At 41.8% G+C, this 25916-nt stretch overlaps 1 protein-coding gene across 1 annotated transcript in view; it reads left to right on the top strand.

Annotated features, from left to right (window-relative positions):
• The window catches only part of PDSS2 (decaprenyl diphosphate synthase subunit 2), a 312121-nt gene that overhangs the window by 258920 nt on the left and 27285 nt on the right, over positions 1-25916 (top strand). The window contains exon 7 of the mRNA XM_024248939.3: positions 12442-12474. Coding sequence (XP_024104707.2) covers positions 12442-12474 — 33 coding nt within the window. The remainder of the gene's footprint in view (positions 1-12441; positions 12475-25916) is intronic.

Raw genomic sequence — 25916 nt, 5'->3', positions numbered from 1 at the left:
ACAAAAATTAGCTGGGCATGGTGGTGCATGCCTGTAATCCCAGCTACTCAGGAGGCTGAGACAGGAGAATCACTTGAGCCCAGGAGGCAGAGGTTGCAGTGAGCCAAGATCGCACCAGTGCACTCCGGCCTGGGTGACAGACTGAGACTCTGTCCCAAAAAAAAAAAAGAAACTTATACAAGTTTTAACACTGAGAAACAGAAAAATCTTGCTCTCAATGATGGAAGTCACCTGTGATTTCTTATTACCACATTTAAAATTACTTCTTTACTCTGCCCAGGCAGGTTTGTGTCTCATCTACCCTTTTGATTTCCTGCTTGGAAACAGTGAGAATTATTGACTAGACAAGGAAGCCAGGAGGTGACATACTCTTGATACCCGTTCAGCACCATTGTGAAGCTAGGAGCAAGAGCACCTCTGGGATTTTCCTTATCAGGCTATGCCACCTCTTCTCCAGCAACTCCTTTCTCCTGAAAAATCTTAGGATTAGCTGGCCCTCTTCCATCACAACTATAGACCTATGGATGCATGTGCGTGTTGACACACACGCACACAACCACACTCTTTCACAAAAGGCAGTTAAGACCGGAAACAGCTGAAAAACATTTGCTGAGCATTTTCTCCATACTAAATTCTACAGATCTCTCCCTGCCTTAATTTTAAATTTAAATTTGTAGCTGCTGAGAAATAATGATCAGGAAAAAATACTGTTAGTGAATGGGTTATTCACCCTGGGGAGGTGAAGTCATTACTCAGTTATCATTTTGATTCCTAATAAAAGAAAGTAGAATCCTTCAGAGCACCACAGAGCTCTGACTCTCTCAGGGAGTCCAGGGGCTATTGCAGGTCAGCAAGCTTTATTTTTAATGATCCTTCTAGTTTTCTGCTGCCATTATAAGTCACCTGAAGAAATAAGAATTATGGTTAGATTTTCTTGGCTATTCCTAATAGTACTGAAATGTCACTTGGGCTTGTGACATTCTGACACTGTCATAAAATACCTTAAGTGTACTACAAATTACCATTGCTAAGCTGCAACTCACTTGTCCCTAGATAGCTTACTATTGCTCCTTATTCAGAAAGTAAAACAAAGACTGCTACGCAAGACTGATGTGCGTGAAAATAGCACATGCCTATTCTTAAACAAAAGAGAAAATGCACATGCAGATTCCTCATTAATACCACATGTGATACTCTTCTAGTTCTTTAAGACATTTTTAGTGGTTTCAAAAGGAATAATATTAATATCATCCTCTATCATAGAAGGTATACAATGTAGGCATTTGAAAGAACTGTATGCATGACCACAAAGACTGAAATGGCTCTAGATATCTCCTAAATTAAAATATTTCTTAAGGCTTTCTGTTGCACTTACGGAAACAAAGTGCTTGACTACAGGAGATACAGAAATAAGTTGCCTAAAGGTTGTCTATGGCCCAGTAGAGAGGAGATAAGATAAGATAAATACATAAATATAAAACCATAAGGAATACTGTAATTCATGCCACTTGGGGAGCATAGAGGAAAGACAATTGATGTTCAGTTGGAAAAGTCAAGAAAGAGGTTTATGAAGTCGGTATTAATAATATGTGAGATAGTCCTTAAAGAAGATTGGATAGCAAAGATGAGAATGGGGGGCTTCCTAGGCAAAGGAAACCGTGAAAAAGTGATACAGGCATGCAGTGTTGTCAAATAAAAAAAAAGTGTTTTAATTTGGGTGGAATGTGGAAAACATAGGGTAGTATCAGGGACAGATAAAGAATTGCTCTGAAATAGTAATAACTATATTTAAAAGACTGGTTTATATAAAAATATGTACATGAATGTTCAGATCAGCAATATTCACAATATCCAAAAGGTAGAAATAACCCAGTGTCCATCAACTGATGAATGGATAAGCAAAATGTGGTATATCCATACAATGGAATATTACTCAGCCATGGAAAGGAATGAGGTATTGATACATGCTGCAACATGCATGGGCCTTTAAAACATTATATTATAAGCAGTGCACGGTGGCTCATGCCCGTAATCCCAGCACTTTGGGAAGCCGAGGTGGGTGGATCACAAGGTCAGGAGATCGAGACCATCCTGGCCAACATGGTGAAACCCCATCTCTACTAAAAATACAGAAATTTGCCGGGTGTGGTAATGGGCACCCGTAGTCCCAGCTACTTGGGAGGCTGAGGCAGGAGAATCACTTGAACCTGGGAGGCAGAGGTTGCAGAGAGCCATGATCATGCCACTGCACTCCAGCCTGGGGACAGAGTGAGACTCTGTCTCAAAAAAAAAAAAAAAAATTATAATAAGTGAAAGAAGCCAGATGCAAAAGGCCACATATCATATGATTCCATTTATGTAAAACATCCACAGTAGACAAATCATAGAGACAGAAAAAAGACTGGTGGTTGCCCAGGGTTGGAGAGAGGCGAAGGGGGAGAGACTGTTTAATGGGTACAGGTTTCCTTCTTGGGTAATAAAAATGTTCGAAACTTGTTAGTGGTGATGATTGCATAACATTGTGAATGTACTAAATGCCACTGAATTATACTCTTTTAAATGATTAAAATGATTAATTTTATGTTATGTAAATTTTACCTAAATTTTTAAAAGACTTTGGGATGTTTGCCTATGGAAAATGAACTTGATGAAGAAGTCATGAAGCAGACATTGAAAGTTTTTGAGCCAGATATTATCAAGGTCTGAGCTGCAAGGGAGGTAAATCTGGCTATATTATATAGGATGAAAGGAACAAAGAGATACTAAAAGCAAGGAGATCAATTAAGAAGTTTTTGGAAACCCATTGATAAGCGCAAGAGAAAAGCCCAATCAGAGTGTTTGCAATGAGAATGGGAAGATAAGGAGGTTAAGGTAAAACTCATTTCAGAGAAAATATGTGGGACTAGAAAACTGATCTGATAGGGAGAGGCTGACAGGTGTGGACTGGGGAGTGGCATTCAGAGGCTAAAACAAGGATTTTGGACTAGGATAACAGAAAAAATTAAGCCATTAATAGAAATAGGAAAGTTAAGTGGAAAGACTGGTTTAACTTAGGTTCTTGACATGGTGAGTTTGAAGTACTCCATCAAGGTTGATGGCCGTTGCCTTGGGAACGTGCTGCTGGAGGAAGCAACTAAATTCTACTATTAGCCTGATTTCCTTACTCATGGCCTTTCTGAGACCTGAGTAGATTTTTTTTCCTGGTCACACTGTGCAATTTAAAATTTCATGTTTCTTCCAGATTCCAAGAGAGCAGCATAGCAAGAAAAACAGGTTACAAAGAAATAACAAGACCTCTGAGCAGAGAGAGATTTGTTATGTAGATGATACAAGTATTATCTCCTCGCCTTTCTCTAATATATCTAGTATCTCCTTGCCTCTCTCCTTTTTAAAATTGGACACCATAGCCTTCTACATCTGCTGTTGCTTCTTTTTCTCCAGTGAACCAAAGGAGCAGAATATGAGAAAATTAATTCCTTGGACATCCACACTTGCCTCTAAAAGTCGATTAGCTTTCCCAGTTGAAAGAGATGGTAAAATCAGGTACCCAAGCGAAGCAGTCCAGGTGTGAATGGTGTTAACTTCCTTGCACATGCCTTCCGCGCTCTCTTATTCATAGAGAATAACCAAGATAGCAAAGAAAAGGCCTGCCCTGTTCCTTTATATTCTGCTATCTTTCCAGCTCTGTAACTAGAAAGCCGAGCAACATAAGGCCTGCTTCTACCAAACCAATACTCAGTGGGCTGCTCTAACTTCCGGGCTAGCAGATGTAGTAGATTTCTGATTTGTGACCCTTCTTTCTGTTATCCCCATACACTATACACTGTTTTTTTGTTGTTGTTGTTGTTTTTTGCAGAGATGGCCAGCCTGAACTGTATTTTAAATAGCATTATAGGGCTGGGTGCGGTGGCTCATGCCTGTAATCCCAGCACTTTGGGAGGCCAAGGCAGGAGGATTGCTTGAGGCCAGGAGTTCAAGACCAGCCTAGGCAACATAGCAAGATCCCATCTCTACTAAAAACTTTTAAAAGTAGCCAGGTGTGGTGGCGTGCACCTGTAATCCCAGCTATTCAGGAGGCTGAGGCTAGAGAATCTCTTGAGTCCAGGAGGTCAAGGCTACAGTGAACCATGATTGTGCCACTGCACTCTAGCCTGGGCAACAGAGGGAGACCCTGTCAGACAAACAAATAAGTAATTAACTATTATAGTAAATGTCAGTGTTCTTAGGGACAAATGCTGAAGTATCTAGGGGTGAGCATCCTTATGTCTAAAACTTACTCTCAAATAATAAATGGTCACGGAGAGAAAGGGGGAAAACAGAAGTGGTAAGGTGTTAGCAACTGTTGAATCTAAGTGGAGGGCAAATGAGTGTTCATTGTACTCTTTCAACTAAAAAGTTTGTGGGAGAAGGTAGTTCTCCTTGAAGATTTAAAAAGGAAATCTTTAAAAATGACAGTTATTCTAAAATATAGCCTGTAACATTTGGGAAGAATAACCTGATAAGTAGAGATGATTAGTCTCTAGCAATTTCTAGACTCCCTGCTGTGGAATATTAGTTTTCTGCTTTTAGAAAAAGGTGTCCCCATATCCAGCTTTCAACTCCAGATAACAGTAGTTGGAAATTGGAAACAGTTCATTTATGTCATCCAATCCTTCTTTGTTACCTGACTTATAAAAAAACGTTTGTTTCTTAAAGTAAAAGACCACATTGTACATCCATTACTTACCAACAGGGAATCTGTCTGCCTTTAGTCTACAGAGACTGGTATATAAACCTTTGGAATTAATTCCTTTGTGCATCCTCTCAATCAGAGTGCTGGCTGTTTTTTTTTTTTTTTTTTTGCTTTTGTATGGAATATTGTTTTACAGTGTTCACTATAGCTGTCCGAGGAGGCTTCCAGTGTCATGAGCACAGGCACACTATCTTGTCTGTTTTCACATTTTTAAAAGATAAAACAAGGTTCAAACCACACATTCTCTGTGAACTGCTAAAGATTCGGAAAAAATTACTTTCTTTTCTCTTGACCTGGATTGACAAGAAGCACACCTACAGGAGGCAAAAAGATGAGTGAATCCCTTTTAAAGACCCTGGTAATGAAGCCCTCAGGGAATTGCTGTGTATGGTAGAATTTACAGCGGCTTCTGGGGACGAACAGTGTGGCAGGAAGAGGTTCAGGACTGCTGGCTGTTGAAATATAGATTCCATTTATTTTATATCAGCCTATTTTGGGCCCCTGTGAGAAAGTTATTTTAATAATATCTTGCTCTGGCTGGCCGCGGTAGCTCATGCCTGTAATCCCAGCACTTTGGGAGGCTGAGGTGGGCGGATCACCTGAGGTCAGGAGTTTGAGACCCCCTGGCTAACATGACAAAACCCCGTTGCTACTAAAAATACAAAAATTATCCGGGCATGGTGGTGGGCACCTATAATCCCAGCTACTAGGGAGGCTGAGGTAGAAGAATCACCTGAACCTGAGAGGCGGAGGTTGCAATGAGCCAAAATCATGCTATTCCACTTCAGCCTGGGGAACAGAGTGAGACTCCATCTCAATAATAATAATAATAATAATAATATCGTGCTCTGCTAGAAATACACATGATAAGTGGCAGATGTCAGAACAAAAGGGAAAAGTTGCAGTCCATTCTCCTCGAGACTTATGGAGTTTACATAGTTGTTCTCTTTCAGCCTTTGAAGTAAACTCTGATGCACATAGAAGCACAAATTGAAAAAGACATTAGACATAGGCCAGACCAATGATCCTCAAACAAATCAGAATCACAGGGGTAGGCTATGGAGAATCTGCATTTTTCGCAAGCTACCCAGGTGATTCCAATACATCCAGCCCAGCATTTGTGAGAGCCCAGCATCTGGGAACTTCTGGTCTGGTCTGGTGTTCTACAGATCAAGAAATGAAGGCCTATATGAAAATGTAAAAATTATTCAAGTTATTAACCAATGAAGGACTAGAAACCATATTTTCTGGCTCCCGACATATCCATCTTCCCAGGTCACAATGCCTCTTGAAGTGTTCACAATTAAGATCTTAGGCCTCTTGCTGTAATCAGTAGACAAGGCCTTTAATCCCTGAAATTTTGAGGTGTATATCTTGAAATCTCTCTGGAGATCTGTTAACTTCCATTCTAAGGTCTTTTCCTTTAGACGCACTGCTTTTAAGGTTGAAGCACTTAATGACACTAATTCTTCTCTGCCCTAGCCTTTTGTTGTTTAATTTTCATGAAATCATTGAATTTGTTTTCTATAGATGGAAGCTTAGGTTCCCTTCTTTAGTGTATTTATAAATAGAAGGTGGGTGAGAAAATGAAAATATGCCATTGTTCAATATGGGTAAAAATTATATGTAAGGCATCAGCTAAGGGCTCTACTTTACCTGCATACTAGCTCACAACCAAAAACATCCAGCTTTCCTAGAACTAGGAGTGAGTAAAATTTGTTTTTCCTGTACATTCCCTGAATAAGTAGTACATAACCAATACATATAAAGAAAAAGCTTCATCCATTTATTCATTCACTCAGACACTGATCTCGACTTGGGATACAGTTGTGAGCAAGAGAAAATTTCCCTGCTTTCATGGAGCTTGGGAGATTGTAGACGAAGCATATCTAAAACAGTATTGTGTAGCTAGGTGCAGTGGCTCACACCTGTAATCCTAGCACTTTGGGAGGCCAAGGCAGGAGGATCAGTTGCATCCAGGAGTTCGAGACCAGCCTGAGCAACATAGTGAGACCCCATCTCTATAAAAAATTAAAAATTAACCAGGCATGGTGGTACATAACTGTAGCCCCAGCTACTCAGGAGGCTGAGGCAGGAGGATCGCTTGAACCTGAGAGGTTGAGGCTGCTGTGAACTGTGATTATAGCACTGCACTCAGCCTGGGTAACAGACAGAGTAAGACCCTGTTTCATCAACCAATCAAACAGTCAGTCAATCACAATACTTTGTAACCTCCTAGAATATAAATTCCAAGAGGTCACACATTTTGATCTGTTCTGTTCATGCCTGTGTCTGTAGCGCCTAAGCAGCGTCTGACTCATAGTAAGTGCTGAGTGAGTATTTGTTAAATGAATGAGCAACCAAGAGGTATAATAGAAACTATCGCTCCTCCCAAATTAACTATCTTACAAAAAGAATAAGGATAGTATTTAATGAGAAATGTCATTTATGTAGGAATCTAAATCATCATTTATTTTTATCTAACTTGACATATTTTTATTTATTTATTTTTTGAGACAGGGTCTCATTCTGTCACCCAGGCTGGAATGCAGTGGCGCAATCACAGCTCACTGCAGCCTTGACCTCCTGGACTTAATCAATTTGCCCACCTCAGCCTCCTAAGTAGCTGGGATTACAGGTGCGCGCCACCATGCCTGGTTGATTTTTGCTGCGTTGTTGTTGTTGTTGTTGTTGTTTGTAGAGACAGGTTTCTCACCATGTTGCCCAAGCTGATCTCAAACTTTTGTGCTTATGTGATCTGCCCGCCTTGGTCTCCCAAAGTGTTGGAATTACTGGTGTGAGCCACCATGCCTCGTCAGTATATTTTTATAAGCTCTAAAGCTTTTTGTGAGAAAACACCATATCAGAATGTCTATTGTCAGGTATGTTTGGCATATTTAGATATTATACCCATATATGAGCTGGAAATATATGTGTGTGTGTGTGTGTGTGTGTGTATATATAAATACACATATATATACACATACACACATACATATAATATATGTATTACATACCTATAAAAGTTTAAATATTTACCAGAGTTTTTCCTAAAATAAATGATACTTCTATGTATAAGCTAAAGTGATCAAGAGTAAAATGATTTCATAGAGCTAGAATGTTTATTGTGACAAAATGAAAAGGATATTCGGGTGAGCCACATATCAATAGTTGCATGTTCAGATTATAATGGCTGTGGTAACGGTGTTGTCATTTTATGTAGGCTTCTGCTCTCTCAGCTTTCAAAACATTATAGAGCTGATGTTGAGCAGATCTAGATTGTATCCATGGAATTTCTCTGCCGTCATCCCCAACAATGTGTCCCTACTGGGTGACAGGGTAGTGGCCAAGCTAAGAAGACAAAGTAAAGTGAGAGAGTTTGAGGTTTGCAAATAAGTTGTGATTAAGCACAGGTAATTCAAAGTACTAGAATTTTCTAAGATGATTAGTCTATAAACAAAGTATGGGATGGGAAAAAATCACAGAAATTTGTGATAGGGCTACTCTAGATGTCCTTATCAGTAAAGAATATTATATTCATTCTTCTTACCTGTTGAATTTTTTTGAGACAGAGTGGGAGGTGGCTCAATGCAGCCAAAAGGAAAATTCCACCCCTAAGTCATTGTCAGTCATAGTTTCTCCATGGTTTGCCTTTCAGTCTTCAAGTACAGAAGTTCAACTTTCTAACTTTCAACAAATGCTACTTTCAACACACTTAAGCACTGCATGATAAGCACTGAACGATGAGAATATGGAGAGAGCATGAAGAGGAAATGGTTAGAAGAGAGGCAACACTGACAGTGAGGAAATGACAGATGTGCTCAGGGTTGAGTTGTTTGACCGCAGGAACAATTCTCTAGGACTCCCAGTTTGTGCTTCTGTGAGTGGAAGAAAACACACTCAAAAGTGTTTGATACAGTCTCTCAAAAATAGTCAACACAGGACACTTCTATGACCCAACATGCAAGGATTTCTCCCCATCAACAAGCAAGCAATCACTTCAGCAAGCCGACACCAGCTGAGTGTCTCTAACTTACTTTTATTTTGACACTTCTTTTTTTTTTTTTTTTTTTTTGAGATGGGGGTCTCACTTTGTTGCCTAGGCTGGAGTGGAGTGATATTCACAGGCACAATCATAGCTCACTGCAGCCTCGAACTCCTGACCTTAAGCAATCTTCTCACTTCAGCCTCCCAAGTAGCTGGGACAACAGGCACGTACCATATTTTGACACTATCTACCTGGAGATAGTGTCAGATCCCACAGGTTGAGAGCTCAAGACTGCACCACCCCTTACCCCACCCCCACCTTCAGATGCCAGTCACAAGCTCCAGGTTACCTGTGCTTCTGATTGACCCGCTGTAAAGTGGGGATCCCACGACCACTTCCTTGGGTTCAGTTAATTTGCTAGAGCAGCTCCCAGAACTCAGGGAAACACTTACTTTCTTTTTCACAGCTATGTGAATTTTGGAACAGAAACACTTATACTTACCAATTTATTTAAAGAATATTACAGAGAACACAGATGAGAAGATGCATAAGTTAAGACAAGTGGGAAGGGGCGTGGAGTTTTCCATTTCCTCTCCAGTGCACCACCATATAGAAACCTCCGTGTGTTCAGCTCCCCAGAAGTTCTCCAAATTCTGTGTTTTTATGGAACAAATTTTTGCGTTTTTATGGAAGCTTCATTACATAGGTATGATTGATTAAGCCATTGGCCATTGGTGATCAACTTAACCTTCAGCCCCTCTCCCCTCCCCAGAAATTTGGGGGTGGGCTGAAAGCCCTAACCTTCTAATCCTGTCTTGGTCTTTGCCATGACCAGTCCCCATCCTGAAGTCAGGAGTTGCCAGCCATCAGTCAGCTCGTTAACATACAAAAAGGCATCACTTGGTGAGTTTCTGAAGATTTTAGGAGTTGTATGCCAGAAAACTGGACTATGACCAAATATATATTTCAGAATATCCTAGTGTCATTTGAAAAGTGCTGCGCTTGAGCAATTCATAGTAGTCAGCAAAAGACAAGGAAAAGGATGGACAGTGGAAGAAGTGGAAAACTTGTGACCACAGGATCAGCCTCAATGTCAGATGTCCATTAACCTAAATGAATTCAAGAGTCAGCTGCGAGTTTGAGAACTGAAAGACTAAGCATGTTGGGAAAGTGCTGCTGCTGAAATTTTGGTCACAGGCCATCTGTGGATTATTCGTAAGATCAAGGCCAGTCCATATTTGGACAATATCAAAGTGAGTAGCTAGGTCATAAGTGAGCAATACAGATGTGTTCAGGGCTTCCCTACCACTTCTGCAGAAATTACTATGGTGGGAGTTTCAGTGTAGACAAAAACTATTTTGGGAAAAGATGCCCATAAACAGACAAACGAATAAATATAAAATATCTAAGCAGAAAGACTAACAGCTTGGTTTTAAAATTTCTTTAAGAACTCACTCATATTCCTGTTGGTACAATGCATCTCAGTACTAAGTTCAAACTCTTCTTAGTTCTCTGAAAATCCTAGAACACTAAAAAACTTCAAAAAGCAGACTGAAGACCTTATTCTTTTTATAGCAGATTGATTGTAGAGGACTTTTGTTTCACTGAAAATGTTTATCACAATTTTAGAGTGGTTTGTGATGGTGCCAACAACTATGCGTGAACAGTGTTTTTTAAGTTTCTTACTATGAAAATAAGAAAAACAAAGGCTGGTCTCAGTGGCTCATGCCTGTAATCCCAACACTTTGGGAGGCTGAGGTGGGTGGATCACATGAGGTCAGGAGTTCAAGACCAGCCTGGCCAACATGGCGATACCTTGTCTCTACTAAAAATACAAAAATTAGCCGGGCGTGGTGGTGGGTGCCTGTAATCCCAGCTATTCAGGAGGCTGAGACAGGAGAATCACTTGAACCTGGGAGGGGGAGTTTGGAGTGAGCTGAGATACACCACTGCACTCTAGCCTGGACGACAGAGAAAGACTCCATCTCAAAAATAAAAAATTAAAAAAAAAAAAATTGCAGTCATCTTCAGAAAAATTTTTAAAAGGTTCTAAAGCAGGAAGAAGGGTCAGGACCAATTTTTTTTTTTTTTTTTTTTGAGACAGGATCTCACTCTGTCACCCAGGTTGGAGTGTAGTGGTGCAACTATGGCTCACTACAGCCTCAACCTCCCAGGCTCAGGCAGTCCTCTCACCTCAGCCTCCCGAGTAGCTAGGACTACAGGCGCATACCACCACACCCAGCTAATTTTTTTATTTTTTGTAGAGATGGAGTCTCACTATGTTGCCAGAACTGGTCTTGAACTCACGGGCTCAAACAATCCTCTTGCCTCGGCCTCCCAAAGTGCTGGGATTACACGCATGAGCCACTGTGCCCAGCTTTAGGACCAATATTATAAACTTTTTTTTTCTCTCATGGAAGTAATCTGCCTATGTTAATTACCTGTATAATGTAAATTTGGACTCTGGAACAAAATGGTCTTGAGACCTAACCTGTTTGTAAGTTGGAGAACTCTTGTTCTATGCAGAAGTGGCAGGAGAAATTTTATTCTGAAGTCTGCAAAACACAAACTGACCTGCCAGCAAAAACTAACCCTGGTTGTTATGTTAAGATTTTTTTTTTTTTTTGAGACAGAGTCTTGCTCTGTCACTCAGGCTGGAGTGCAGTGGCGTGATCTCAGCCCACTGCAGTCTCTGCCTCCTGGGTTCAAGTGATTTTCTTGTCTCCTCAGCCTTCTGAGTAGCTGGGATTACAGGCACCTGCCACCACGCCTGGCTAATTTTTGTATTTTTAATAGAGACGGGGTTTCACCATGTGGGCCAGGCTGTCTCGAACTCCTGACCTCAGGTGATCCGCCTGCCTTGCCTCCCAAAGTGCTGGGATTACAGGCGTGAGCCACCGCACCCAGCTGAATTTACAGCATTACTAAGAGTGAAACAGCCTGACATTTTGTGCCTCCTGAATTGTTGGAGTATGTAATATTTCCACATAAAGTATTTTTGCCAAAAATGTTTAACCTAAATCTTAGCAGCCTTCTCCAGACCCAACTTTCAGTTTACAAGCAAAACAGAAACAAGTTAAATGATGCAATGAAGAAAGAAGAAAAAGGGATTTTATAAAACAGCTATCCTTGTCTTCTCAAAAAGTCGATGGTTTTTATGAAAAGAAGCATGGCTTTTATTTTCATTTTGTTAAAAATTGGGAGAGACTAGTCTAGGCAAAAAAGAAATGATGATAATAAATAAAAGGCAACAAAAGAGACATAAAAACCAGAATGCAATGTGTGAATCTTGATTAATTCTGGTTTTGGGGAAAAAAGCTATAAAAGATACTCTTGGAACAGTTGGAGAAGTTTGAATATAGATTTGTGTTAGACGATATGGCATTATTGTGAGTTCATTAATTTTGATTGTGGTCATGGGGTGATGTATGAGATGCTGTATGTATATAAGATACATGCTGAAGCATGTGACGTTAAGAGTCGTGACATCCACTCCTGCCAGATCTAGGTAGTGTCTGTGAGTGCTCAGTGACCTGTTCGTTTAATTTTTCTATATGCTTGCAATTTACATGGATTATAATATATAGTTCAATATGCATATTAAATAGAGAGAGGGAAAGGGGGACAGAGAAGCTGAGTTCTATTCTTTGAGAAGCAAAAATTATAGAAGCACTAAACTTTTAGAGAAGTAACAAGTTAATTTTCCCCTCTTCTTTTGTAGGCTCAAGAAAAAGGAAGATTGGACTATGCTAAGGTAGGCAGATTTTATACATACTGTACTATTTTACACATTTCAATTTGGTGTTTGGCTTCGTTTGTATTTGAAAGGTCAAAAGAGAATGATCACATTGAGAGCTGAGGGACATTTCCTGTTCAGTAACAGGCCAATAGCATGTGGAATAAGGTTCATTCAACAAGAAGTCTATTTATTATTGAGTACCTGTTTCATTCCAGACATTGTATGAGGTATTGAGAATACAACGGTCAACTAGATGAAGTCTTTTCTTTCAGGATATTTACAATTCTAGTGGGGAAAATCAATAACTAAATAAAGGACTGAATAAATAATGTAATGTCAAGTGTCAGTAAGTGTGATGAGGAAAAATAAACAGTAAAATCACTAGCCATTGTTGAAAGATGCCTATGGGCTGTGGATGGAAGACAACCTTTAGGGCCATCAGATAATACCTAGAAAGCACCTTACAGGACAGACTTGAACTCTCAAAGGCAGGAGTTCTCACATCACCTGTGGAACTTTTGAAAACACATGTGCCTAGGTACCACTGCATCAGACCCTCTTTCACCAAGATCAGAATCCCCTGATGGAGAGAGCGGTACAGGGGCAGGCTGGAGTGGTTTGAAAATGTCTCCACAGATAATTCTGACACACAGCCCTGGTTAAAAACTGCTGCGGGAGGTCAGATTTCAGTGCATCAGTACAGGCCTAGGAACACCCTTGGGTCACGTTCTGTTTTCCCCTCAGGGACAAGTGGAACATTCAGCAGGTGTATGGCATGTGTACAGCTGCTTGGCTAAAAGAACATGTCAACCATCTGATTTATGCAACAATCAGGAATATCCAGGATGTTAGCACACCTGCACTCCAAAGACAGGGAGGGAGAAACATGACCCAGAAGGGCTCTGCTTGCCATGGGACAACCAAAACCCTCAAGGGCCTCTCCAGAGCTGACCTGGAACCTCGCACTCTCCTGGCAGCCTAGTGGGGCACACCCATGGCCCCCGCCTTTACTCTTTTTTCCTTGCTGAAAATAAAGTCTCTTCTTTTTTTTTTTAACAATTACAAAATAGATTTACTTTGAACCACTGGTTCTTATACCCAGGAACATATGTCAGAATTACCTATGGAGATTTTAAAAAATCCGTAAGTCCAGGTCTCCTGCTTGGAGAAGGTTGCAAATCAGGTCAGGACCCGAGTGTTTCTAAAAAGCTCTTCAGGTAGCTCTGATGTTTCCTTCCGGTTTAATCACTGAGTTTAGGTTGACTGGGATACTTTGGTTTTGGGGGTTTGGGGGCCATTTGCGGGAGGGTGTGGGAAGCTTTTCTCACAGATTTACTAGGAGCAGCAAATAACTTGGTCTCTGGCTTTTTTTGGAGTCTATCTCAGGTCTTTTCTCCCCAGTTAAGGATTTTTTTTCCTTCACTGCCTCTTCTTTGATTTTTGACTTTTTCCCTGGGCCTTTCCCTGGGGTCTCAGATTCTGCAGCTTTTGGGGTCTCAGAGGCTGTCAAGTCCTTTCTCTTCCTCCCATGAGGAGTGTTGGGACAGTCTCTCCTTTTATCTGCCTCACATACTTTTGCCTCCTTCAAAAAAAACTAGATAATAGGAGCACCTCTAAACCAAGGGCTTCCATATCTGTCACTCTGTCTTAGATGTGTACTTGAGCCTCATCATATACCCAAACAAAGGCTGTGGACTTACCCTCTTGAGTCCCCCACAGGCATAAGAGCCCAGTGCATCTTAAACTAAACTAAACATCTTTTCTGACATCTCTGGCCTTTCTGTTGCTGTTGTTTAATGACTATTTTTTACAGCAGTTTTAGGTTGACAGCAAAAGTGAGTGAAAAGTAGAGTTCCTATAGCCCCTGACCCCATACACATGCAGCCTCCCTCACTATCAGCATCCCACACCAGAGAAGCACATTGTTACAACTGATGAATCTAAGGCCGGATGCAGTGGCTCATACCTCTAATCCCAGCATTTTGAGAGGCTGAGGTGGGAGGACCACTTGAGCCCAGAAGTTCAAGACCAGCCTGGATAACATGGCGAAACCCTGTCTGTACAAAACAGTGAAAAAATTAGCTGGGTGTGGTGATGAGCACTTGTAGTTGCAGCTACCTGGGAGGCTGAGGTGGGAGGATTGCTTAAGCCTGGGAGCAGAGGTTTCAGTGAGCTGAGATCATGCTGCTGCACTCCAGCCCAGGTGACAGAGTGAGACCCTGTCTCAAAGAAAAAAAAATTGATGAGTCTACATTGGTGCATCGTTATTACCCAAAGTCCATATATTGCATTAGGGAGGTTGCAGTCCTTGGTGCTGGACCTCTGAGCCTTTTTTCTTATCCTCTTTCCTGTGATTAGCACTGTCATCCCACCAGCCAACCATGTGAGAAACTTATCATGTGAGAAACCGCTCTTACTCCCCACCTCGTGTTCCATGACCAAGTCATACCAGTTTTATAGCCTATATTTTCTTGACTCCAACTCCTCCTCTTGGTCTCTCTTCCATTCCTCGTGCTCATAGTCTCTTCATCTGAACCACTGAAAAAGCTATTGCTCAGTCTCCACTGCCTCTCTTTTGTCCCCACAGATCTTTACCAGCCAGAGTGGCTATCTAAACCACCAATCTGACAGTTTCCCTCTTCAGCTTAAAACCTTTCATTGCTCTAGGCCAGGCACGGTGGCTCACGCCTGTAATCCTAGCACTTTGGGAGGTGGAGGCAGGCCGATCACGAAGTCAGGAGATCGAGACCATCCTGGCTAACACGATGAAACCCCGTCTCTACTAAAAATACAAAAAATTAGCCGGGCGTGATGGCGGGCGTCTGTAGTCCCAGCTACTCGGGAGGCTGAGGCAGGAGAATGGTGTGAACCCAGGAGGTGGAGCTTGCAGTGAGCCGAGATCACGCCACTGCACTCCAGCCTGGGCAACAGAGCAAGACTCCGTCTCAAAATAAAAAACCCTTCATTGCTCCGTGTTGTCTATCCGGCACATTCGGAGCTTGCTGGGTTGGCATATACAGGGCTGTGTGATCTCTCCCCTAAAGGGAACCTCCAGCTTCATCTCCCATGGTCCTGCAGCAGCACCACGTTTCATAAAGCATACTGCTTCTGTGCTCTGCGCCTTCATTCATGCTGTCCCCTCTGCTTAGAATGTCCTGCCGTCTTCATCTGGCTCCCTCTGCTCATCCTATGAAGCTTAATTTAGGATTGTCTCCTATAGCAAATCCTCTGTGGTTCCCCAGGCTGGATTAGATGCTTTCCTCAGTTCCTCAATACACTATGCATTTCTCAGTCACTGCTCTTACTCTGTTGTATTATAATGATCCATTTATGAGACAGATCCTAGACTGTGAGCTCTTGGAGGGCAGAGACAGTTTCTTTTTTCTCTTAGTATATCTGGTACCCAACACAGTACTTGACAGTAAGTGTCGAGTGAATGAGCAAGTAAGCGAGTGAACAGAGGCCATGAGTAAGAAAATAGAAAACACACGCAGTAAGTTGGGGAGAAGCAACCTGCTGCAGGAGGAAATCGGGGATAAGGCATTGGTTCTCAAGGCAGAGAGGAAAGGAAAGTGTTTGACACAGTTTGCGGATATCAACAGGGTTAAGAAGATTGCTTAGGAAGGTTGTAGTAAACTAGTTTGAAGATAAAGACTGGGATTTTTACTGTGGTAGTGACAGAAAGCTAACATATGAATAAAAAGGTAAGGGAAAAGAGTGACAATTGGACATTGATGCTTATTTTGTTTTATTTATTTATTTTTTTAGAGATGGGGTCTCACTCTGTCACTCAGGCTGGAGTGCAGTGTCACAATCAGCTTACTGCAGCCTCCCACTCCTGGGCTCAAATGATCCTCTTGCCTCAGACTCCCAAGTAACTAGGACTACAGATATGTGTCACCATACCCGGCTATTTTTTTTATTTGTTTGTTTGTTTATTTATTTATTTATTTATTTATTTTTTAAGAAACAGGGTCTCGCTGTTACCCAGACTGGTGATGCTTTTTTTATGACTCAAAGAATGCCTCTAGGGTTTCTTATCACAGAAGCACTTGACAATGGAAGAGATTTCCACTGGAAAATGGCAAAGAGAAAAATATGTTGCACAAATAAGAGCACCACTGGACCAAGCAATGGCTCTGCCACCAACTCACTGCAAAATCTGGGAACAGCCACTGTGTTAGTCTGTTCTTGCAGCGCAATAAAAAAATACCTGGCTGGGGCCGGGCACAGGGGCTCACACCTGTAATCCCAGCACTTTGGGAGGCCATGGGGGTGCACCACCTGAGGTCAGGAGTTTGAGACCAGCCTGGTCAACATGGTGAAACCCCGTCTCTACTAAAAACACAAAAATTAGCCGGGTGTGGTAGCACATGCCTGTAATCCTAGCTACTCGAGAGGCTGAGACAGGAGAATTGCTTGAACCCCAGTGGCACAGGTTGCAGTGAGCCAAGGTCATGTCTTTGCATTCCAGCCTGGACAACAGAGCAAGACTCTGTCTAAAAAAAAAAAAAGAAAAAAATATATGTCTGGGTATAGTGGCCAACACTTTGGGAAGCCAAGGCAGGAGCACTTGAGCTCAGGAGTTTGAGACCAGCCTGGGCAATATGGCAAAATCCTGTCTCTAAAAAAAATACAAAAATTAGCCAGATATGTTGGTGCACACTCATAGTCCCAGCTACTCAGGAGGCTGAGGTGGGAGGATTGCTTGAGCCTGAGAGGCAGAGGTTGCAGTCAGCTGAGATTGTGTCACTGCACTCCCTGCTAAAAATATAAAAAAATAGCTAGGTATGGTGGTGCACACCTATAGTCCTGGCTACTCAGGAGCCTGAGGTAGAGGATCACCTGACCCCAGGAAATTGAGGCTGTAGTGAGTTGTGATCACGCCACTGTATACCAGCCTGGGCAACAGGAGTGGGAGTGAGAGCCTGTCTCAAAAAAAAAAAAAAAAAGAAAAGAGGTTTAATTGGCTTATGGTTCTGCAGGTATATAAGAAGCATAGTGCTGACATCTACTTCTGGTGAGGCTTCTGGTGAGCTTAGAATCATGGCACGTGGCAAAGGGTATTGGGCATGTCACATGGCAAGAGAGGGGAGGTGCCACACACTTTTAAACAACCAGATCGTGCATGAACTCACTGAGTGAGAACTCACTCATCACCAAGGGCATGGCGCTAAGCCATTCATGAGGGATCAGACCCCCTGACCCAAACACCTCCCGCTAGGCCCACCTCCAGCAATGGAAGTCACTTTTCAACATGAGATTTGGAGGGGATAAAACATCCAAACCAAATTGTTCACTTAATCTCTTTGGTCTTTTCTTAGTTTCCTCAGTACAAAATGAGCAGTTTAGAGTAGTGATATTCTATTCCCTAGGCCCATTCTAAATCTGGGAGGAGACATTCTTATCCTGAGGTCCAGACACACTCCTTCACCCAACCAACATTTATTTAATATATTTTTAAATTTAATTTTTTTTTTTTTTGAGACAGGGTCTCACTCTGTCACCCAAATTGGAGTGCAGTGGCACAACCTTAGCTCACTGAAACTTCCGCTTCTTGGGGTCAAGTGATTCTCCAGCCTCAGCCTCCCAAGTAGCTGGAACTACAGGTGCAAGCCACCAATGCCCAGCTAATTTTTGTATTTTTTGTAGAGACAGGGTTTTACCACATTGCTCAGGCTGGTCTCGAACTCCTGAACTCAAAGCGATCTGCCCGCCTCAGCCTCCCAGAGTGCTGGGATTCCAGGCATGAGCTACCTCACCCATCCTTTATTTGATGTTAATATATTTGAGGCACTATGCTAGTGCCAAGACAACACCATGAACACGACTGCCAGGGTTTGCCATCACAAGCTCCCTTGACTCCAGCTTCCCTATCTAAAGTGACCTCTCCACCTTTGCTCTGTTTTTTTCTCCTTAACATTTATCATAACATAAAATTATCATTTTGTATTTAAGTGCATGTTTATTTCTTCTTTCACTAGCATGTAAAAGATCTAAAGGCAGGTGCTTTGGTGGCCTTGCTCATGGTTGCATCACCCTCCCTAGCACAGGCTTACATAGGAGTGCTTGACAAATATGTGTGCACGAGTATTACATTCATGTTATGTTAGGAGACTTATAGGAGGTTAGGAGAGGTCTGGGATCGAGGACCGTAGACTCAAATTAGTCATTTTAAGAGTTTTTTTTTTTTTTTTTGAGATGGAGTTTCACTCTTGTTGCCCAGGCTGGAGTGCAATGGCACAATCTCGGCTCACTGCAACCTCTGCCTCCTGGGTTCAAGCAATCTCCTACCTCAGCCTCCTGAGCAGCTGGGATTACAGGCATGGGCCACTACACCCAGCTAATTTTTGTATTTTTAGTAGAGATGGGGTTTCTCCATGTTGGTCAGGCTGGTCTCAAACTCCTGACCTCAGGTGATCCGCCCACCTCGGCCTCCCAAAGTGTTGGAATTACAGGCGTGAGCCACCACACCCAGCCTTAAGAGTATATTGACTGTGTAATACATTCCATCCCAAAGTTGCCTAAGGTTGTCTTTTCAAGTGCCCTGTAATAGTATTTCTCATGCCAGTAAATAGAAGCCCACCCCTCCTTGAATATGTAGTGCTATTCTGATATTTAAAGACATAACTTGATTTAGGTAATTAATCCAGACCTATCATCCTTACACAGACTTAAACCCAAGTAACACAGAGAAGAAAGATTATATCTTTCTCTACTAAGTCTTGGGGAGATGTCTGCAGTATTATGCCTTATGCAGTATGTTATGGACTCTTGGCAATGCATCTCGTGACCTAAAGTCTACTCCTCCCTGCTTTGTGCGTTCTGCTTTCTGTGGTCATGATGTTCAGGCTAATACAGGCATCACGCTTAGTGGCTTAGGGTTCTCCTGGTAGGGGTTATTTGTAAAATGGTATTTGAAAAACTCAGCAGCCATTTCAGGAGACTATTGTGAAATTCATTTATTGCTGGAAATTTCTTTATTTCCAAGTGATAGGTATTTGTAAACTCAAAAGCCAAATTTTGTCTGAAAAGTCAGATATCAAGAAAGTGTGCAGCCATAAAAAGGAATGAGATCATGTCCTATGCAGGGATATGGATGAAGCTAGAAGCCATCATTCTCAGCAAACTAACACAGGAACAGAAAACCAAACACCGTGTGTTCTCACTCATAAGTGGGAGTTGAACAATGAGAACACATGGACACAGGGAGGGGAACAACACACACCAGGGCCTGTTGGGGGGTGGGGGAGTGCGAAAGGAGGGAACTTAGAGGGCGGGTCAGTAGGTGCACAAACCACCATGGCACATGTATACCTGTGTAACAAACCTGCACGTTCTGCACATGTATCCCAGAACCTAAAATAATAGTCAAAAAAAACTGTATGTAATTATTTCGGTCATGCACTCTGAGGCTTTATGGCCCATCACTCAATTTTGTCGGTTTCAGATGGTGAGGAAGTGGGGGAGAGTGTGGAAGAGGTGATCATTTCAAAATCATTCTCAACTGGACCTTCAAAATATGTGTCTCATTCAGCAAAATAGTGGTCTGTACACAGACACTCAGCTAGAAATTGAATTACTTTTTAATTGAGTTCCTGTTGTGATAGAGCCTGGATATGAATGCTTTACACTGCTGTAGTACCTTTCATCCTAAGATATCAAAGCACTTGACAACTATTAATTCATTAAATCTCTCCCTGTCTCTTAAAGTAGTTAACACAGCACTGGAAGGCACTGTACTCATTGCTGAAACTCACTCACCTGGGCAGTGAGCAAAGATGGAAGCTGTTTAACTGTGTAAGGCAATCCTACCTTAGTAACTTTTAAGATGGGAAAACAAGGAATATCTTACCTAGTTAAAACTGCAGAAGTTGTATTAGATGGAATGTAATTACCAGAAGTGAAGTGTGACCAGGAAGCTAACACTTTTGCTCCAGTGCACAATGCTGTGGGGATCTTAATTCCAGTGACTGTCCTGCAGCCCTAGGTGCACATCTCAGACTGTTCCAGCTCTTTAGGCTTCTGGCCTCAAGGTTAGGCAGAGCCGCTTCAGCTCAGTGCTAGAGGGAAGAGTGCCACCTATTGAATTGTAGGAATTCTTGGAGATGTGTTGGGACTGGTGGAGAAGCCTCTCGGACCACATTCACGTTTGGTTTGCTATGGTAACTAATATATATATCTAAAAGAAAACGAATATGTTGACTACTCTTGCTTAGAAAAACATCGACAAACGTCTGTGTATTTTCCCCAGCTGGAGCTGAGCGTATGCCTGTAGTTTAGCCTACTGCTACTTGAAATAAGCATGCTGCTAAAAAGACTGAGGCAGATGGTATTTTTACCACTTCAGGCAAAACATGGCACCTATGGTTCGACTTTCTACAATTTTAATTTTTTAACATTTTCAAAATGGCTTGTTTAAATATCTCCATCACAGAGACACAGACTTTTTCCCAGTTTCTTTTTAATAATTGCTTCAGATATATAGGTATGAATAACCATCAGTTGGTCAAAACCAGACTATTCAGCATTGTAGAGCCTGCCTTCTGTTCATTCTTTCACCAGTGCCTAGGACTGTGCCGTAAATGAGCTTTGACATTTGCACTCATTTTGATACAAAGACACTAAGTGGTTTATAATAGCTTGCATTATATTTATCTCTAGTCTTTCTTCTTCTCTTCTCCTTCTCCTTCTCCTTCTTCTTCTTCTTTTTTTTTTTTTTTTTTTTTTTAGATATAAGGTCTCACTATGTTGTCCAGGCTAGAGTGCAGTGGCTATTCACAAGCCCAATAGTACTCTACAGCCTCGAACTCCTGGGCTCAAGAGATCCTCCCATCTCCACCTCCCACGTAGCTGCGACTGCAGGTGCACTGTCTCTGCACTGGTCTTTCTCTAGGCTTTATTGTGCATTTCATATCATTTGTCTCATGACTCAACACAGTAAAGGGAGGTTTTTGCTGGTTTTTTTAATGTCCTCTTATGAGGATCATTCTAAGCACAGAGAAATAATTGCTCATGCTTAAGCACTTGGTAAAAAAAAAAGATCTTCCAGATATTAATTCATTAGCCATCCAGTTCTCTGTCAAATGTAAGAGATTTTTTATAAGGATAAGGTTTTTGACTCATCCTCCCTGCTAGAATTTGCTCAGGGTTCCAGAGTGGCACGTTCTGGCTGTATCCTCCCACGCCTCTCAGACATCAGCATTTAGCAGCTGCTGCTCTCCTCTGTCCTCTTCAGCCCCAGAAGTCCTTGCACATTTGTTTTATTATAAAATGCATTTGCATAGAGCACACATTAAAATTCTCTTCCCACCAGCAAACAGTAATGTCCACAGACATTTGCATTTGCGTGATCACATATCATTACTTCCCTTTAAAAAGAAAAAAGTCTTCTCATGTCATGATTCTCCTTTCCAAGGTTTGCCCTTTTAGTCACTTCTTCTTATTACACATAGATGCTTCAGCCATTTTTCTGCGTATTGAGTCCAGAATTTTCTTTTTTGAGCCTTGAATATAGAAATTTTTTGTATATAGTATTGTTCTTTCTTTACTGACAAAGCCAGCCTCCTTTATTCGTTTATTTATTTATTTGTTTGTTTTTGGTAGTCAATTTTTGCTGCTGTTCCTTCCCATGACCCTAGCAAACTGGCTCTGAGACTTTTTCACATTGGCACATTTAGAAAACAGATGTTGCTGTGTTTTCTCTTTCCTGTACCCCTTTCTTGGGCAGACGCTGCATCTCCTACCCTGGGACTTTACATTAGCTCTTTTTTGGTAAAATATGCCATACAGCATCACTGAATGCACTAAATCTCTTTTTCTCTAGCCCTGCAAAGATATATTTTTTCTTTTCTTTTTCTTTTTTTTGTTTTGTTTTGTTTTGAGACAGAATTTAACTCTCGTTGCCCAGGCTGGAGTGCAGTCGTGCAATCTTGGCTCACTGCAGCCTCCACCTCCCAGGTTCGAGTGATTCTCTCTCTCTCTCTCTCTTTTTTTTTTTTTTTTTTGAGATGGAGTTTCACTCTGTTGCCCAAGCTGGAATCCAGTGGCGCAATCTCAGCTCACTGCAACCTCCGCTTCCTGGGTTCAAGCAATTCTCCTGCCTCAGCCTCCCGAGTAGCTGGGACTACAGGTATGCACCACTGCACCCAGCTAATTTTTGCATTTTTAGAGACAGGGTTTCACCATGTTGGCCAGGTTGGTCTCCAACTCCTGACCTCGTGATCTGCCTGCCTTGGCCTCCCAAAGTGCTGAGATTACAGGCGTAAGCCACTGCACCCAGCTCAAGTGATTCACTTGCCTCAGCCTCCAGAGTAGCTGGGATTACAGGCGCCTGCCACCACGCCTGGCTATTTTTCATATTTTTAGTAGAGACGGGGTTTCACCATTTTGGCTAGGCTGGTCTCGACCTCCTGACCTCAGGTGATCCATCCGCTTCAGCCTCCCAAAGTACTGAGATTACAGGCATGAGCCACCGCACCCGGCCAAAGATGTCTTAGCATTTAGGATTTCTATTTTAGTGATAACTATGGAGATTGTGGAGCCATTGGCATTGCCCTCTCCTATCTTGTTCCATAAGGGACTTGTAATATAATTAGATAAGATGTTTATAGTAGAATTTAAAGAAAAAAAAATCCATTTCAAAATACCATAATGATATGGGTGCAATTATGTAACTTTTTTTTTTTTTTTTTTAAGACAGTCTTGCTCTGTCACCCAGGCTGGAGTGCAGTGGCATGATTATGGCTCACTGCAGTATTGACCTCCCGGGCTCAAGTGATCCTCCCACCTCAGCTTTACAAGTAGCAGAGACTACAGGTGCATGTCACCACACCCAGCTAATTTTTAAATTTTTTTGTAGAGAAGAGGTATCACTATATTACCTGGGCTGGTCTCAAACTCCTGGGGTCAAGTGATCCTCCCACCTTGGCCTCCCAGGGTGCTGCGATTACAGGTGTGAGCCACCATGACCAGCCCCTGTCCAAAAATTTTAAATCCCCCATTCCTCATTTCCTTAAAACCAGATTAAACCAGTTATTTTTCTCTTGGCAATTACATTTCAGACAACTGTTTTTCTTTGCAGCAATAGTGAGTAGATTCTCTTTAATTTGTTTTTCAAAACAATTTGTCAGTTTTTGCAACCACTGCTTTGATTTCATATCTCCTTCAAATTGCAATTATTGATGATGGAAAAATAATCATTGATCAGTTTCTGTTTACAGTAAAGCATAGAAGCTTTTGTACCATGTGAAATATTATATCAAAAATAAATTATAGGCTGGGTGTGGTGGTTTATGCCTGTAATCCCAGCACTTTGGGAAACCAAGGTGGGCAGATCACTTGAGGTCAGGAGTTCGAGATCAGCCTGGCCAACATGGCAAAACCCTGTCTCTACTACAGATACAAAAATTAGCCTGGTGTGGTGGTGGGTACTTATAGTCCCAGCTACTCAGGAGGCTGAGGCAAGAGAATCGCCTGAACCCAGGAGGCAGAGGTTGCAGTGAGCTGAGATTGCATCACTGCACTCCAGCCCAGGCAATAGAGGGAGACTCTATCTCAAATAAATAAATAAATACATAAATAAAATAAATAAATTATAATCACACATGCAATAGTTAGTATCTCAAACCAGAGTTGTGCCTTATTATTAGCCTTGGTCTTTTGCAAAGCATTTGCCCTCTGGACATTATTCATTCCTATCATCAAGCTAGTCTTTTTTCTCCTTAACTCTTTCAGTATATTATTTTGTATTTGTCCCCAGTGACTATCATCTTGCTTTGATTATCTGTTCCTCTAATTTCTTAATGTTATTTTAAAATTAGATTCTTGTTCTCTGAGGTGTTAGCAATCCCACACACCTCAGTGGCATCAGCAGATTTAATGATCATAATCTCTATTCCCTTGTGGATCATGAATAAAATTATTAAATGATTTTAATGATAAGCATCTTTATGACATCATATAACATGCCACCCTCTCAGTTGTTAGCCCAAATAATTTTTTTTTTTTTTTTTGAGACAGAGTCTTGCTCTGTCACTCAGGCTGGAGTGCAATGGCACAGTTTTGGCTCACTGCAGCCTCCACCTCCTGGGTTCAAGCGATTCTCCTGCCTCAGCCTCCTGAGTAGCTTGGATTACAGATGTACACCACCATGCCTGGCTAATTTTTGTATTTTTGGTAGATATGGGGTTTCACCATGTTGGCCAGGCTGATCTCAAACTCCTGACTTCAGGTGATCCACCTGCTTCAGCCTCCCAAAGTGCTGGGATTACAGGTGTGAGCCACTGTGCCCGACCATCCATAATTTTCTTTTTTTCTTTCTTTTTTTTTCTTTTTTTCTTTTTTTTTTTTTGAGACAGAGTTTCAGTCTTGTCACCAAGGCTGGAGTGCAATGGCACAATATTAAATTACTGCAACCTCCACCTCCTGGGTTCAATCAATTCTCCTACCTCAGCCTCCCGAGTAGCTGGGATTACAGGCGCCCACTGCCATGCCAGCCTAAATTTTGTATTTTTAGTAGAGACGGGATTTCACCATGTTGGCCAGGCTGATCTTGAACTCCTTTGGGAGGTGATCACCCATCTCAGCCTCCCAAAATGCTGGGATTACAGGCATGAGCCACTGCGCCCGGCCCCAAGTACTATTGATACTAATTTAATATAGGCAGTTATAAATCTCTTTTATTTTTCTTTAGATTCTATATTCCTAGTTTATTGATGCCTAGTTTAAAATGTTATATGTGGCTGGGTGCGGTGGCTCACGCCTATAATTCCAGCACTTTGGGAGGCCAAGGTGGGTGGATTACCTGAGGTCAGGAGTTCGAGACCAGCCTGACCAACATGGTGAAACCCCACCTCTACTAAAACTATAAAAGTTAGCCGGGCTTGGTGGCGCATGTCTGTAATCCCAGCTACTGAGGAGGCTGAGGCAGGAGAATCGCTTGAATCCAGGAGGCGGAGGTTGCTGTTATCGCGCCCCTGCATTCCAGCCTGGGAGACAGAGTGAAACGCCATCTCCAAAAATAAATAAATAAATAAAAAGTAAATAAATAAGATGATATATGTAAAATTTTAAATTATTTAGCTCATAACAATATTTAGTGGGGCAATCTCTCCCACTCTTCAATTTACCATTTTGTACTACTGACCCCTAAAAATTACATATCTACATAATATCTAATATTTATCAGGAAGCTAAGTCAGGCTTAGATCGTTGATGAAGACCAGTTCTTGACGGTAAGCATGGAATGGTGTCTTGAGTTTGCTCACCATTGCACCATGAAAGCCTGCTACAGCACCTGGTGCAGGATAGGTACCCAATAAATATTCGTTGACTTGACTGTCCAATGAATGAATGATGACCCAAGATACTGCACATGTTTGTGCCTAACCTCTGTTCTTCAAATTCACAAGGAATATTTAATTCCACCTTTGTTCCTCTTATATCCCCCCAAGTAT

Source organism: Pongo abelii, chromosome 5, assembly GCF_028885655.2.
Source record: "Pongo abelii isolate AG06213 chromosome 5, NHGRI_mPonAbe1-v2.0_pri, whole genome shotgun sequence".
In the NCBI taxonomy this organism is placed as follows: Eukaryota; Metazoa; Chordata; class Mammalia; order Primates; family Hominidae; genus Pongo; species Pongo abelii.
This window is presented reverse-complemented; position numbering and strand designations above follow the sequence as displayed.